Source organism: Vigna radiata, chromosome 7 (assembly GCF_000741045.1).
Source record: "Vigna radiata var. radiata cultivar VC1973A chromosome 7, Vradiata_ver6, whole genome shotgun sequence".
NCBI classification, from domain to species: Eukaryota; Viridiplantae; Streptophyta; class Magnoliopsida; order Fabales; family Fabaceae; genus Vigna; species Vigna radiata.
Window position 1 is genome coordinate 754,833 of NC_028357.1, and position 17,832 is coordinate 772,664.

At 32.6% G+C, this 17,832-nt stretch overlaps 1 protein-coding gene across 3 annotated transcripts; it reads left to right on the forward strand.

The window, feature by feature from the left end:
* The first annotated feature begins 11,041 nt into the window (after positions 1 to 11,041).
* Positions 11,042 to 17,569, forward strand: LOC106768443 (protein SMG7). Of its 3 annotated transcripts, none has more exons than XM_022782649.1 (8): positions 11,042 to 11,345; positions 12,209 to 12,324; positions 13,038 to 13,643; positions 13,752 to 13,874; positions 14,301 to 14,530; positions 14,619 to 16,537; positions 16,634 to 16,771; positions 16,969 to 17,569. In XM_022782649.1, exons 2-6 carry the CDS (start codon positions 12,253 to 12,255, stop codon positions 16,513 to 16,515), a joined length of 2,928 nt encoding a protein of 975 aa, XP_022638370.1. In that variant the 5' UTR covers positions 11,042 to 11,345; positions 12,209 to 12,252; the 3' UTR covers positions 16,516 to 16,537; positions 16,634 to 16,771; positions 16,969 to 17,569. The 3 variants fall into 3 exon arrangements, with proteins under 3 accessions (XP_022638370.1, XP_014509094.1, XP_022638368.1); XM_014653608.2 differs by having other exon boundaries at positions 11,043 to 11,345; positions 16,644 to 16,771; XM_022782647.1 differs by lacking the exon at positions 11,042 to 11,345 and adding an exon at positions 11,610 to 11,640 and having other exon boundaries at positions 16,644 to 16,771.
* Positions 17,570 to 17,832: the final 263 nt, after the last annotated feature.

Here is a 17,832-nt window from a genome sequence, read left to right on the forward strand (position 1 = left end):
CAAATTAAAAAACAAACTTTGGTTTTTCTCTTCCAAATATACCCCTGCCTCAACTTTTTTAATTTGAAATCGTCCAATCACATCTTGACACGTGTGCAGTGTCAAAATAGTGTCAAAAAATTGTGTTAAAATATCATTGTCCTATCCACTCTCTCTATGCACGAGAATAAAGTATAGGGAAAATGATATTTTAACACCATTTTTTGACACCATTTTGACACTGCACATGTGTCAAAATGTGATTGGACGATTTCAAATTAAAAAAACAAACTTTGGTTTTTCTTTTCCAAATATACTCCTGCCTCAACTTTTTTAATTTAAAATCGTCCAATCATATTTTGACAAGTGTGTAGTGTCAAAATGGTATCAAAAAATGGTGTTAAAATATCATTTTTCAAAGTATAACGTGGCTTCCTACCTAACCACCACAACCTTTCCAATATAGGTGAAAATAAACTAGACTCTTCTTTATGCTTTATGCTTTATGATATTACCATAACCTCGAATTAATTCAACTCTTACTAAATTTTAAATTATACTATTTAATTAAATACCACATCAATTACCTAACATAATAGAAAAAAAAAATTATAATGTCAAATCACTGCTTTTAAAACTTCATATAAAAATAAGTTTTTGATTAAGTTAGTAGATTATGTGATACACTTTCATAAATGTCAAATCATATTTCTAAAAAAACGTTACAATTTATAGTTCAACTTATTTTAACCTTCGAAAGGATTAATCCAGATGGTTGTTCAAAATCACAATTAGTAAGGACTAAGCAAGATATTAATAATTTATGTGTCCACATTTGATAAACATATTAGTATAATATATAAAACAAATTTAATCTCCATTTGTTGCCCATTTTAATTATATACATATTCAACAATAACTTAGTTAAAAAAATACTACAAATTTATAAGGAAAATTGTTATATGAAAAATGGATACAGTAACAAATTTAACACTCAAAAGTAGGGACACATTTGGTTTTTACTTTTAACGTATATTTTACGTACAAAATTAATTATTGATAATTTCATTAATGCTAATCATGTTTTTATTTATAGTTTAATATTTTATTATCTTTTTAACGAAGTTGATTATAAAGATTCATCTTTCTTATGTAGCAACGAAAGTAGTTATGTTTATAAATTATTAGTAATTGATTTCCTAAATATGTGACATTGATTTTGTTTATCCCATTTTAAATCTTTCTCAAGTTATAAATATTTTACTTTATAATTACTTATTGAATTTTAACTAATATAACTATATGTTGTAAAAAAAAAAACTGACAGAATCACGAACAAAATTTTCTGAGACGTGTAGAGTCACTGTCCTTAAGGACTTATCCACGGTATGTTGCGCAAGTCCCCAGGATACAACAGGAACTTCTCAGAGTATTTATGAGGATCTCAGAACTAACAATGAACTCTTAAAAGAGTATAAGAATAACCCAGTTTTTAGAGAAGGAAAAGAGCTGGAGAATGAAACTCAGAGAGAAGAGGAGAATGAATTTGGTGTGTCTTGGAATGAGGGAAATACTACGTTGCAGCACAACGTTCAAAATTCAATCCCACAATTAATGTTCTTTAACTTTTGCAATAATATAATATTACAACAATCCCCCACGTATTGCAAAAGTTGAAAGATTTTTTTTTTCTCAAATAGTTCAAACATTAAAAGAAAAATAAGAAGTTTTATTATGGGTCTCATAGGATGTAATGCATCAGAGCTGGTAAATATGAACCAGTCTTGGATTGAGATACTTAACACACAGTGTAATTGGTATAACAAGCTATATGAACCAAAGACACTTGACGTGTGTCAGTGGTTTATCAATCACAATACACCCCCACTATCCTTGTTGTTATCGTTGTGTTGGGCTTACTAGGCCATGCGCGTGCTCAGTATTCATGAGTGCTCTACAGATCATGCCCAGATCTCATGCAAGCGGCCCCATGTGACACTCATATAGGTGATTTCATCAAGTGTATGTTGCAAATCATACACCACCCATAAGGGATATGAAAATCATTAAAAACTTTATTTAAGCTAAAATTCTTTCACCACATAGAATTTTAATGACAAAGTTCAACCTCTCAAAAATGCAGTCTTTAGCACTTTCACACACACACACACCATAGGAAGGGACATAATTGATTAAAATCAATTTTAGTGTTATCAGAACTAACAAGTGACTTGTTTTTACCCATATGAACCTTATTCATGGGATCTCCAATCACAAAGGTTAGGTTACCATCACTTGTTTGTTTGCAAGTGGCTTAAGTCTCATTCCCCTCGATGTTTTTAATATCATTTGTCTTCCCAGGGGTTTTGTCAGAGGATCTGCTAGATTTTGTTCTGACTTCACATAATCAATTGAAATAGTTCCACTCTTTAGCAACTGCTTCACCAAATTGTGTCTCAATTGTATATGTTTATTCTTTCCATTATAATTCTTGTTTTTAGCTATAATTATTGCCGATTGGCAATCACAGTGTATTGATACCGATGGGGTTGGTTTCATTCCTAGTGGAATGTTCGCTAAGAAGTTCTTCAACCACTCAGCCTCATTACAAGCCATCTCAAGAGCAACAAACTCAGATTCCATGTTGATCTTGCAATAATAGTTTGCCTGGCTGATCTTCATGTAATTGCACCACCCCCAAGTGTGAATACATAACCACTAGTGGATTTTGTCTCATCTAAATCAAAGATCCAGTTAACATCATTGTACCCTTCTAGTGCAGCGGGAAATCCACTATAGTCAATGGCATAATCCATTGAACCTCTTAAGTACCTCATAAGCCTAGCAAATGCATACCAATGTTCCTGATTTGGACATTGAGTGTACCTACTCAGTCTACCTACTACATAAGCAATATCAGGTCTAGAAAAGCTCATTAAGTGCAGTAAGCTCCCAATTATCTTGGCATACAGAGGCTGAGATAATGATTCTCCTCTATTTTTCATTAAATTAGAATTAGCATCATAAGGGGTACTCACTGATTTTAAGTCATAAAACCCAAACTTCTTAAGAAGTTTCTCAATGTATTGTTCTTGAGATAATAATATACTATCTCCCTTCCTTGTGATTCTAATACCTAAAATCACATTGGCTTCACCTATGTCTTTCATTTCAAATTTTGATCCTAAAAACAATTTAGTTCTAGTAACAATTTCATTGCATGTACCAAAGATTAACATGTCATCCACATATAAGCATATAATGACACAATCACCAATTTCAGATTTAGAGTACACACATTTATCAGCATCATTAGGTGAAAAACCATCACAAAGCAACACATTATCAAGTTTTTCATGCCATTGTTTAGGTGCTTGTTTCAACCCATACAAAGATTTTAAAAGTTTACATACTTTCTCTTCTTGACCGGGTACAACATACCCTTCAGGTTGAGTCATATAAATTTCTTCCTCTAAATCACCATTCAAAAAGGCAGTTTTAACATCCATTTGATGTATCACTAGTTTATGAATAGCTGGTAAAGTTAATAACACTCGGATAAAGGAAATCCTAGTCACAGGAGCAAAAGTATCAAAGTAATCTATGTTGGGTTTTTGAGTAAAACCTTTTGCTACTAATCTTGCCTTATATTTCTCTATGGATCCATCAGGATGATACTTTTTCTTAAAGATCCACTTGCAACCTATGGGTTTTGCTCCTTTAGGCAAATCTACTAAAGTCCAAGTATTGTTTTTCTGAATTGATTCAATTTTAGTCCTAATGGCCTTATCCCACTGTTTTGCATCAGGAGCACTAGTAGCTCTTACAAAGGTTGTTGGATCACTATCAACAAGATAAGTATAAAAGTCATCTCCAAAGGAAGTTTCTTTTCTCTGTCTTTTACTTCTTCTCAAATCCTCATTCATGGTATCACTATTATTATTATCATTATCTTACAGGTTGAGACATCTCACTAACCTTTAAGGGAAACACATGTTCAAAAAACTCAGCATTTTTTTGTCTCCATTATAGAATATCTCTCAAGTATGTTACTTTTAACAACTAGAAACCTATAGGCAGCACTATGTTCAACATAACCTAAGAACATGCAATCAACGATTTTAGAGCCTATTTTCATTTTCTTAGGATCGGGTAACATCACCTTAGCTAGGCACCCTCAAACTCTTAGATATTTAAGGTTAGGTTGGTAACCTTTCCACAACTCATAAGGAGTTTTATCAGTTTTCTTATGGGGTATTCTATTTTGTAAAAAACACGCAGTAAGCAAGGCTTCTCCCCAAAGGTTATTAGGTGCACCAGAACTAACAAGCATAACATTCATAATTTCCTTAAGGGTTATATTTTTTCTCTCAGCTACTCCATTAGACTCAAGTGAATATGGTGGGGTTACTTCATGGATAACCCCTTCTTTAACACAATAGTCATTAAACAGTACAAACTCACCACCTCTATCTGATCTAATCCTCTTAATTTTCTTATTCAATTGATTTTCTACTTCTGCTTTATAGGTTAAAAACACATCAAAGGCTTCATCTTTGTNAACAATTTCATTGCATGTACCAAAGATTAACATGTCATCCACATATAAGCATATAATGACACAATCACCAATTTCAGATTTAGAGTACACACATTTATCAGCATCATTAGGTGAAAAACCATCACAAAGCAACACATTATCAAGTTTTTCATGCCATTGTTTAGGTGCTTGTTTCAACCCATACAAAGATTTTAAAAGTTTACATACTTTCTCTTCTTGACCGGGTACAACATACCCTTCAGGTTGAGTCATATAAATTTCTTCCTCTAAATCACCATTCAAAAAGGCAGTTTTAACATCCATTTGATGTATCACTAGTTTATGAATAGCTGGTAAAGTTAATAACACTCGGATAAAGGAAATCCTAGTCACAGGAGCAAAAGTATCAAAGTAATCTATGTTGGGTTTTTGAGTAAAACCTTTTGCTACTAATCTTGCCTTATATTTCTCTATGGATCCATCAGGATGATACTTTTTCTTAAAGATCCACTTGCAACCTATGGGTTTTGCTCCTTTAGGCAAATCTACTAAAGTCCAAGTATTGTTTTTCTGAATTGATTCAATTTTAGTCCTAATGGCCTTATCCCACTGTTTTGCATCAGGAGCACTAGTAGCTCTTACAAAGGTTGTTGGATCACTATCAACAAGATAAGTATAAAAGTCATCTCCAAAGGAAGTTTCTTTTCTCTGTCTTTTACTTCTTCTCAAATCCTCATTCATGGTATCACTATTATTATTATCATTATCTTACAGGTTGAGACATCTCACTAACCTTTAAGGGAAACACATGTTCAAAAAACTCAGCATTTTTTTGTCTCCATTATAGAATATCTCTCAAGTATGTTACTTTTAACAACTAGAAACCTATAGGCAGCACTATGTTCAACATAACCTAAGAACATGCAATCAACGATTTTAGAGCCTATTTTCATTTTCTTAGGATCGGGTAACATCACCTTAGCTAGGCACCCTCAAACTCTTAGATATTTAAGGTTAGGTTGGTAACCTTTCCACAACTCATAAGGAGTTTTATCAGTTTTCTTATGGGGTATTCTATTTTGTAAAAAACACGCAGTAAGCAAGGCTTCTCCCCAAAGGTTATTAGGTGCACCAGAACTAACAAGCATAACATTCATAATTTCCTTAAGGGTTATATTTTTTCTCTCAGCTACTCCATTAGACTCAAGTGAATATGGTGGGGTTACTTCATGGATAACCCCTTCTTTAACACAATAGTCATTAAACAGTACAAACTCACCACCTCTATCTGATCTAATCCTCTTAATTTTCTTATTCAATTGATTTTCTACTTCTGCTTTATAGGTTAAAAACACATCAAAGGCTTCATCTTTGTGTTTGATTAAGTAAACTTTGATGTATCTAGAAAAATCATCTATAAAGGTCACAAAATAATTTTTACCTCCTCTAGACATGGTTTGTTTCATATCATTTAGATCAGTATGAATTAACCCTAATAGTTCAGTTTGGCGTTCTACAGAAAAACATGTCTTCTTTGTTAATTTAGATTCTACACATATATCACACTTACTACTATGTTTATCATGCATATTAATCAATCCTAGTCGTTTTAATTTCAAAACATACGAGGAATTCACATGACCTAATCTAGCGTGCCATATATCATACGAGTCAACAATATAAGCAAAATAACTAGATTCATTCATAATTTCAGAAATGTTAAGTACAAAGAGACCTTGATCACAATATCCCTTCCCCACAAAAACATTATTTTTTGTCATAATGATCTTGTCAGACTCAAATGACACTTTAACCCCCACCTTTCCTAACAGCGCTACAGAGATTAAATTAACTCTGATTGATGGCACATGTAGCACATCACTCAAGGCCAGAGTCTTTCCAGATGTGAGTTTGAGAAGAACTTTTCCTTTTCCTAGAACAGGAGTGGTGCTGGAATCACCGAGGTAGACATGTTCTTCTCCATCCCCTACAGTAGTGTAAGAGGTAAAGGCACTTCTATTTGCACAAATATGCCTGGTAGACTCCATACATGAAAGAGCAAAAACAACTCCATACATGTCTAAAAGGGTGGAAACACGTTCTTGCCAGCGTCGGAAGTTTTGTCCAGAGAAAACCTTGATTTTAGACACGTCCAAAAGTGATTTTGCGAAAACCGTCTGGATTCCGGGAACAATGGTTTGATTCTCTGAAGGCATACTGTTAACGTCAACCATAAGTCCTTAAGCTTTATTTGTTGCCCATTTTAATTATATACATATTCAACAATAACTTAGTTAAAAAAAGTGCTACAAATTTATAAGGAAAATTGTTATATGAAAAGTGGATACAGTAACAGATTTTACACTGAAAAGTAGGGACACATTTGGTTTTTACTTTTAACGTATATTTTAAGTACAAAATTAATTATTGATAATTTCATTAATGCTAATCATGTTTTTATTTATAGTTTAATATTTTATTATCTTTTTAACGAAGTTGATTATAAAGATTCATCTTTCTTGCAACGAAAGTAGTTATGTTTATAAATTATTAGTAATTGATTTCCTAAATATGTGACATTGATTTTGTTTATCCCATTTTAAATCTTTTTTATGTTATAAATATTTTACTTTATAATTACTTATTGAATTTTAACTAATATAACTTGATTCCAATTGAAAATAATTTATTTAATTTTAAATATTGTAACATATTGAACTATCACAAGATGAATATAATAGAACAGTTTAACTCAAAGAATATATAATAGATATCTATAGAGTTATCTTAAAATAACTATAGATATAACATTATATACAATACTGAAGTAAATAAAATGATTATTTACTCAAGGTCTTTCAAAATAAAAACTAAAATAGCTAACTATTCTACTAAACTATACATATTTGCCGTTGCCTCCCAAAGCTGCTCCATGGAAACGTCATTACATTTGCTCACACTAACTAGGTAATCATTGGAAAAACAAAACCAACATACACAACCAAACAAACAAGAAACACACAAAGGGTAAGCTAACGTTAAAAGAAATAAACATTCTTTATTAGGATTTATCACACATCACATTTCATACAATAGTTAAACAAACATCCTAAACATACTATGAACCTAGACTCAACCATCTGGATATATGTATTGATGTCAGGATATGACAAGTTGTTTGCACTTGTAGTGGTGGAACAATCACCCCCCTCTCCTAACCCCCAAGCTACCACACAAGGCTAATTCATCTATCACCTATGGACAAAGAACACGAGACCATAGACTAGGACCTCATACTACTCCTCACCACATAATCCCCTTCTCTATCTAAGATGGAGTGATTATTGGAGCATCATAATAACTTCCAAGGCTAAGTCCCTACATCAATACATCACTTTTTACTTGACTCCACTACCAATAATTTCACCCTAGAAACTCTTGTCCAACCACACCTTAATTGCATGCTTAACATCATGTATAAAGCATCATACAATTCAATAATTACTTTTAAACAAACTTCAATCCATAATATAGTTCAAAGTTACAAGAAATCAAAAGAAAGAAAGCCTCCAATCAAATTCTAAACAAGTCGCTTAACGCATGCCTCACCTAACGAAACCCTCCCCCCTCCCGCGCTTAGCGAGCCACCACTCGCTCTACGAATAACAAAATAGAGAGTTCTCATCACCTAATCAGAACTCTCACTCAGTCATTACTACATACAAATTTTTGCCCCAGACTAACTCGCCCAACCCCATGGCTCGCTCTACGAATGCAGAAACAGAAAGAAGAGCTCAACGAGACCTATCCAAGTGTGTACGATCCAACTTAAACCTTATTAAATTCATTTTACCATGAATTCCCAACTCACTCCAACTAACACACCACTTTATAGCCCATAAATTAATTCCACTCATCTCTCATCATAATTTGTTAGTTTTAACCTTTAGACAAGTCACAATTGACCCAAAAATAGATCTCAAACCCTTACTCTCATCACAAACCTTCTACTTTAAATTTTCACTTGTTAAGACCCCTAAAATGAACTCAAAACCATACAAAACTTAACCTATCAACTACTAATTAGTTCTATATTAGATTTTTACTAACTCGTAGCTTAGACAAGTTTCAAATGACCATAAAACGGAACCAAAAACATAGTTTCCTTCATTTAACCATTGCCTTAACTTTTTGCCTATAAAACCCCCCATTTTAAGACTAAACCAACCTACAATTTAACATGTTTTTTCACTTCACAGTACTACCTCAATTTTACTACTCAATATAAATTTAAAACTCCATGTCAAACCAGACACATATCAAATTCTTTCACAACGCATATCTCTAATCATCAATACATACAATTCAACACACAAAAAATTCATTTATGCTATCAGATATTCAAATTCCTTATGGTAATCATTTAACACCACAAAATACCAATTTTGTTTAGTTTTAAACATACCAAACAATTAAACACACAATAAACTCATTTATGCTAACATAAACAACTAATTAACTTCCCTTACCTGTTTGGAAAGCCACAATAGCTCAACGAAGCACATTATCCCTACCTCAGCTTAGAGAATCTAGAATTGTCTACAAACCATCGAATTTTGATAAGAGTAAGTACTTAGGACCATTGATCGATAAGGAACTAGAAAAAAATATCAGGTGACACATGTGAGGAATTTTAGATGCGTGTGTCTTAAATTAAGAATTAAGAAAAAAGGAGTAGAAATTTACTTACTTTATAAGAGAAACCAATCGGTAGAGAATAAAGAACTCATTGTTGTGATCTCCTAGACACTTCCTAAATGTCAAATAGATGTCTTAGAAGTTAGAAATCTTAGAGAAAAAGGAGAGGAAACTCCAAGAATGAATTTTAGAAAAATAATGAGCGTTTTAGATAATAAAACTTACTATTTATGAAATTATATTTATATTATTAAATTATTTTAATATTAAAATACTCGATCTCACTATTTTAAAATATTTATAAACTCTAATACTTTATTTTTTAAACTCTTACAAATACAAACTAACATAAAAAAGTAAATCAAGATTTTAGTTTTGGTTAATTTAGTTTGATTAAAATTTAATCTATGATTTTATTCACTATAATGTTATGATGGATGATTCTTTTTATCATACAGATCAACATTTATTGTTTTATAACAATTTATAGTATTTTTTTTATTAATTAAATTATTATTTGTTGCTTAAATGCCACAAAAATTTGTTTTATGTTTTAACTTATTAACTATGTAAATTATAATATATAATTTGTTTTTTAATTTTAACTTATAGTATACTAGTGAAAACTCATATTGTGTATACTTTCTTTATTAATTTTCACGACATTACAATAACATAATTACAATAACATATAAGTGTAAAATCAATAAAGAATAAAGTTGAATATATTTTTTTAAAATCCTCAAGTGTTATTTTTTTTAATAATTTATCCTTTAATAATGTACATGTTGTTTTATAACTATGTAATTTTTTCTATTAAAGAGTTTTATCTTTTAACAAATAAATATTTTTTTATTTAATAAAACACATAATTAGTCTTCTTAATTATAATTATGACTAATTAAATTTCCCACTTAAAATAATTAACACATATATTTTGTTTTTAATTTTTAAATAATTCTTTTTAAAATTACATATATTTTTTAAATTGTATTATTTAAATTAAAAAGTACGCATACATGTATACAAAATTTAGAGGATAAAGTCGAAAAAATTGTTCATATAAATAAAAAAAAGTTAAATACATATAATATGATTTTTTAATAGGTGGTCAAATAATAAGATAAATTATGTTTAAATTGATTAACATTTTTTTAACAGATTGATAAATTCTCTATATATAATTTACTATTAATTTTATTTTTATTAATATAAATTATTATTTTACATTTAAAATTTTAAATTTTTTAATCTAACTAATCTATTTTTAATAAAAAGTAATTCATACTAAAATTGTACAAATTATTTATTTTATAATTATTTTATACGTTTTTATAAATTTAATAATATATTTATTTTAACAATAATGATAATATTTCAAGTGTTTATTATTATAAAATAGTGAGTGAACACATTTACTCACATATTTTATAATGGAAAAAAAAGTAATTATGAAATATAAGAATAAAATCAGTAAATTGAAAACAATTAAAAAGTAGAATATAAGTATAGATATTTGTTGTACTAATATTATAGGTAAATAATTTTAAAGCAAGTAACTGATTAGCGAGTATCTTTCAGTTGTGAAAAAAAAATATTCTATGAAATATAGTTTTTATTTAAATTTCTTTAATGAAATATTCCTTTCTTTACTATAATATATATATATATATATATATTAATTATTTAAATAAGTAAATTATATTTGATTAATTTAATGATACATGCAGAAATTAAGATTATTAGAATAGAAATATTCACAACATATAAACATACATTGAAAACTCTTTAAACACAGTAATATACCCAAACAACTAAGAAAAGAAAGAGTAGATGGAAGAGAGGTCAACAATTCCAAGTAGGGGAATGGAAAAGGGCTTCTTTTAAACTCTGTGTTGGCATCGCCGCCCCAAGAAAAAAAAAAATCACCACAACATTAAGAGATAGAGAGAGAGAAAGAAAGAGAGAAACAAACACGTTGAATTGAATTTCCTCATCTCAATCTCTTTTTGGTCCCCAACAAACTCTCTCTCTATTTCGTTCTTTCTCGAACCAAGCCCTAACCAAGACTTTCTTCATTTCTCTGTCGATTTCAATCCCGTGCTCCTGATTGACCCTTCCTACACAGGTAGGTTTTATTTTCTCTATTTATTCATTTGTTTATTGATGTATTTGTTTTGTTTAATTTACTTTTTTGCTTGTCGAAGTTTCGATTCTTGTTTTTTCTTTTTTGCATCTGCTATGAAATCATGGACTTGATTGATTGTAATACGGTGTATCGCTGATGGATTTTGCAGATCTGGTATTGCCTTCGATTTTTAGGTTTTTTTTTTCTCTCCCGATTTTATTAAATTGATTCGCGAATTCGAGTTTTTGTCATTCAAATTTGCAGGAATCTTGTGATTGGAGTATGTGAAATTGAGGTACTTGAATTGTTTTCGGGAACTGAATGATGATGCCGAGGCGTTTCCATTATTGCTTTGCTGTTGTTATTGGTTATTCTTTTTTTATCTTTTTGGATATTTTTGCTACCTTTTCTGGGTTATATGATTGGGTTTTTGCAGATTTGAATGATTGCTTGCAATTTATGATGTGTTGCTAATCTGTGTGGATTCAGTTTTTGATACCCTAAATTTTTGTTTTACTTGTTTTTATCTGATATAATATTTGTCCTGAAGTGTAAGTCTTTTTGTTTTATTGGAATTTTATTTTGATTTTGACTTTGGGAGGCTTCAGTCTTGAAGCATGTTTCTATTATATCTAAGAAAACTTTATGCTGTATCTTGTTTAATACGGGCTTTGGTTTGTTCAATTCAAACTTCATTTTTAATGTTCTATTGGTGTGTAATTCAGTTTTTCAGTTTTTTTGTCAAAGGGTATGAATATATTAATTTGAATGGAGGCCATGGTAGTCTGTGATCAGTTTACATGCTAACTATTTTATGAATCATTGAAGTGAGCAATTTATAATTGTAGAATTTATTTTTGCAGGATTGATGTGATTTCAATCTGGTTAGTCAAGGAATAATTGATGGATGATGTTAATAGAAATGGATAAAATGTCTGCTCCTTCATCAAGGGAGCGTGCACAACGCCTCTATGAAAAGGTATTACCTTCTTTTTTTCTTTGTTTTGGCAATTCACTTTGAGTAAAAATTGATGAACAAGTAAAACTATGTGTTTTGGCAATTCACTTTGAGTAAAAATTGATGAACAAGTAAAACTATTTGTATTTTGGTTTATTTTCAATTTGAAGTGACGATGTTTTGCTAAATTATTGAATGATATTCTTGTCTCTGATATTTTGTAATCATTTTAAAATTTAGATTTTTTGAAGTTGAAATTGGCTTGTTTACTTACTGACTTGGTAAATGTCTTTTTCACGATAAGATTTTGGCTGTGGGAAAAGACCATTATAAAATAAAATGGCATTATGTTAGAAATGTCTACATTTTGGAATCAATAGTTGAATTGAACTGCAACTCTGGTAATTGGTTTTTCAATGTCAAGCTCCTCACTATTGGACTAAATAAATAAATATATTAATTAAGAATTCTTAATATTCTTTGACGGACTGTGTGAACCTGAAAATGAGTGACTATACATTGAAATAAAAGAAATAACACAATTTTTAACTTTCCGTTGTTTTACATGGTTTTCTTGTTTTTAACATTGATTTACTTGAGCACTTTTTGTTGAGATAGATAGCAGAGATCAGTTTTGTAACATTACTATTACTTGTTACCTAGAACCTTGAATTTTGGTTAAATGAATACTAGAGGTGTGTTTTGTAATATTACAATTATTATTTGTTACATAGAACCTTGAATTGGAGAATAAGCGTCGGAGGTCAGCTCAGGCGCGGGTTCCATCGGATCCAAATGCTTGGCAACAGATGCGTGAGAATTATGAAGCAATAATTCTTGAGGATCATGCTTTCTCTGAGCTGCACAATATTGAATATGCACTCTGGCAGTTGCATTATAAGCGGATTGAGGAGTTTAGAGCATACTTCAGTGCTGCTTCTCTTTCTTCTTCAAGTGCAAACTCATCTCAGGGAGTGAAAGGCCCTGCACGACCAGACCGGATAACTAAAATAAGGCTACAATTTAAGACTTTCCTTTCAGAAGCAACTGGATTTTACCATGACCTTATTACAAAGATCAGAGCTAAGTATGGTCTTCCTCTTGGTTACTTTGAGGATTCAGAGAATCGGATTGTCATGGAGAAAGATGGAAAGAAATCTGCTGAGATGAAGAAAGGTTTAGTAGCGTGTCATCGTTGTCTGATATACTTGGGTGATCTTGCTCGTTATAAAGGTATGTATGGTGAAGGTGATTCAAAAAACCGGGAGTACACAGCAGCTTCTAGTTACTACTTGCAAGCTGCATCTCTTTGGCCTTGTAGTGGAAACCCCCATCACCAGGTGTTTAGCAGTCATGCATCCATTGTGATTTTTAATGGTTGCTTTATAGTTTTCTTTACTTGTGTTTCATGGTTTTTATATTCCATTTTAATGAGTCTGTTTTTTCAGCTTGCTTTGTTGGCTTCATATTCTGGGGATATGCTGGTGACCATATATCGGTATTTTCGTAGTCTGGCTGTAGATAGTCCCTTCACAACTGCAAGAGAAAACTTGATAGTTGCATTTGACAAGGTAATGTGACCATGGTCCCATGTGTTTGCTCTTGTCATTATTTAAGGACTTTGTGTTTTATTCTTTGTTTTGGCTTGCAGACTAGAGTATTATTAGGAGGATATTCTTACTCTTCGTGTTCAATACTGTAAATTAAGTGCATTAAAGAATCATATTATATATTAAGAGTGGTTGCATGTTGGTGGAGTCATGTTATCAGTACTCATCTTAGGGGAAGTTCGTGCATGTATTTTAAGCACATAATTTATGAATTTGGTGGTATAAAGAAACATGCTGTGGCCTGGACCACTTTGGGTTTAAATAACAAGTCCTTGAACATGATTCTGTTTATTGTTATATATGTGAATGGGTGTGCTGATTTATATTTTCTATGATCCTTTTGGTGCATTACATTACGATATTCTAACTTGTTATAATTCATGATAGAATCGTCAAAGTTACTCTCAACTTTCTGGTGATGCTAAAGCTCATGCTGTCAAGGAATCTTCTGGGCGGGTAACAGGTAAAGGAAGAGGAAAAGGGGAAGCAAAACTTGCAACAAGGGGTACTGGTGTTGATGCCAGTCCTAAAATAGGAGCATCCAGTATTCAGGAAACTTATATATACTTCTGCACTCGCTTTGTCCGTCTAAATGGGATCTTGTTTACACGCACTAGGTTTATATTCTTAACCTTTTCTTTATGGTGTATTTTCACTGTTGATTCATATGTTTCTCTGATCTGTACTTCTTGTTTCTCAATATAGCCTTGAGACTTTTCCTGAGGTTCTTGCTGCTGTAGTCACTGACCTGCGTGAGCTTCTGTCTTCTGGGCAAGATGAAGAGCTCAATTTTGGGACAGATGTTCCCGAAAATGCACTTGGCATTGTCAGAATTGTATGCATTCTAATATTTACAGTTTATAATGTGAACAAGGAATCCGAAGGTCAAAGTTATGCAGAAATTGTACAGCGTGCTGTTCTGCTTCAGAATGCATTAGCTGCTGCTTTTGAATTGATGGGTTACATAATAGAGAGATGCACAGAGTTGCGTGATCCTTCTTCTAGTTATCTTTTACCAGGCATTTTGGTTTTTGTTGAGTGGTTAGCTTGTTATCCTGATCTTTCTGCTGGCAATGATGTGGACGAAAGTCAGACAAATTTGAGATCAGAATTTTGGAATAGATGTGTATCCTTCTTGAATAAGCTGCTTTCTGTTGTGCCTATGTCTATTGATGATGAAGAGGAAACTTGCTTTAATAACATGAGCAGGTATGAGGAAGGGGAAACTGAAAACCGTCATGCTTTGTGGGAGGACTTTGAGCTAAGGGGATTTGTTCCACTTCTTCCTGCACATACCATCTTGGATTTTTCAAGGAAGCATTCTATTGGAAGTGATGGTGACAAGGAAAGAAATGCTCGAGTCAAAAGGATTTTATCTGCAGGGAAGGCTTTAGCGGATGTTGTTAAGGTTGATAAAAAAGTGATATATTTTGATTCAAAGGCAAAGAAATTTGTAATTGGTGTTGAGCCTCTAACTGCAGATGATTTTGTTCTTCCCACCTACTCAGAGATGCGGGGTGCAACAGAGCTAGTGCAAGAAAAACCTGCTGACAAATCAGAGATGGAAATTGTTCAGTCAAACCAGCACCAGCAAATGGAAGGAGATGAGGATGATGAGGTTATTGTTTTTAAACCTATAGTGTCTGAGACGCGGGCTGATGTGGTTGCCTCATCATGGGCACCCAATGTGGGATTGGAACCTGCTCTAAAAGCATCTGGAGGGGATTTAAAATTTCATGTTAATTCTACTCCTAACCCTCTAATGAATCTAGGTCATCAAACTTTATCTGTTCCTGGTAGTGGTATGGTGCCTCAACACATGCTACCAGTTCAGCTACAGACATCTAGGTGGTTAGAGGAGGAAATTTCTCTCGCTAACAATTTTAAAGGTCTTGGGTTATTTGAGAATGGGCATGCAATGAAACCTGGTGTACAAGAAGCTATTGGCTTCTCCAACCATGTTTCACTTCCTATTCCTAACCAACAATCTATAGGTGCTGCTGATACCAATGGCATGTTTTATGGTATCTCGAAAGCTTTGGACTCCGTATTACCATCAAAAATTGATGCTATTGCATCTTCGGGAGTTGTTGCTGATAACTTAGCTGTGAAAGCGTCAGCTTTGCCAATTGGTTCTAGAAAAGCCCCAGTCAGTCGACCAACCAGGCACCTTGGACCTCCTCCTGGTTTCAGTCACGTTCCTCCCAAACAAGGTGTTGAATCCCCTGTTTCAGATTCAATTAGTGGGAATCCAATGATGGATGATTACAGTTGGTTGGATGGATATCATTTTCGTTCATCAACCAAAGGATTAGGATCCAATGGTCCTCTCAACTACCCTCAGTCAAATTCTGTGCAAGTCAGTAATAATGGCTTCAGTCCTAATGTCAGCTTTCCTTTTCCTGGGAAACAAGTTCATTCTCTGCCTCTTCATGCAGAGAAACAAAATGGTTGGCAAGATTATCAGAATTATGATCTTCTAAAATCACATCACGATCAGCAGCTGCAGCCACAGCAGCTCACAGCAGGAAATCAGCAGTTTTCTCCTCTGCCTGAGCAATTTCAAGGACAGTCAATCTGGACAGGTCGTTACTTTGTGTGATGTCAGTATCAGAGTATAGATGGTATGCATCTGTCTCGATCATGTTGTATTTCTGTTTGCTTATTGTTTGTGTTTTGTCATGTTTATTTTTTGTTGCTAATGTCTTTATGTATTTGAGGTTCTTGAAGGCAGGCATATTGTGAATGTGCTGCATCCTTTTGCTACTCAATCAAACTCCAACTTTGCTGCTTCGTCATTGAATGTTGTTGGAGTTTCTTTGGCCTTGGCTTGTTGCAGGCACTTGCTACTACAAAAGGTGGGTACCAAATTCAATATGTTGATATTTGCAACTTTATAGAACTGTAAACGAGGACAAATATTATAAAACCCACCTTTCTACATTTTCACTAGATTTTGGTCTTATCGTTTGTTTCCAAGAATGCTGAGGAGATCTCAAGTGAACCTATACTGCTCTCCCTTGTATTGTTTAACAGTTTTGACAAATCATTGCAGATTATGATGAGCTCTTCGGTCCCGGACGAAGGAAGATAAACATGCATCTTTACCGTTCAAAGTTCGTTCAGAGTAAATGCCTTGTCTGGTTGGTTGGGTTGGATAGGTGGTGATAAATAAAAGACTACTCAGTTGTCTTGGAGCTATATATCTTCTGGGATTGGTGGTGTTGCAATGGTTTGTTCACTTTTATAGTGGAAACGTCATATAATGTTGCACCTGTAAAAATCGTTGTTACCGACATTTGGTTGCAAGTGGTCCATAGTGCTAGCCCTTTTTTCTGCCGCAGTGCTTCAGATTTTATATAGTTGGAAAGGTTGGTAGATAAGAAGTGGGTGTCAAAGTTGGATAATGGTATATTGACATTATGGGGCTCACTTGTTGAGCGCATATGTGTTTAATTGTCGCGTCTTCGTTAAGGTTCTTATTATGTGTTGAGTATGACGAGTGGTATAATGGTTCACTTTCGCTTTTTCTAAGTCGAAAGGTTGACTCGAACTTCAAAATAAATTGGTGGATTGTTTAATGCATATCCATCTTGGTCTGTATGAATACTATGATATTATCTATCTATCCTTAGTCGTATTTTCCAGTTCTCTTATTTTTACTTGTTTTGTAGTTTGGAGTTTTAAGTGTTTCTCATGTTCTTAATTTGTTTTGATATACTTCTTTAAGCGATGTGTTGCCTCAGTTTGTTGGTTTGTTAAAATCAAGTAATTACTTATTTTATATGAGCCTTTAAGCGATGTTCGGTTAACTGCTTCCAATGTTCTTTTTCATAATTTATTATTTCATAACAAATGTCCTATTATTATGAATTGGTTTATTTGTAGCAAACGCTTTTTACTGGCTGGTTTTACAGCA

Excerpts from the sequence above, each read along its gene's own strand:
- LOC106768443 (XM_022782649.1), top strand. The coding sequence starts at position 12,253 with ATGATGTTAATAGAAATGGATAAAATGTCTGCTCCTTCATCAAGGGAG. Across the intron at positions 13,644-13,751 it reads GTGGAAACCCCCATCACCAG|CTTGCTTTGTTGGCTTCATA; the intron begins GTGTTTAGCAGT and ends CTGTTTTTTCAG. Across the intron at positions 13,875-14,300 it reads TGATAGTTGCATTTGACAAG|AATCGTCAAAGTTACTCTCA; the intron begins GTAATGTGACCA and ends AATTCATGATAG.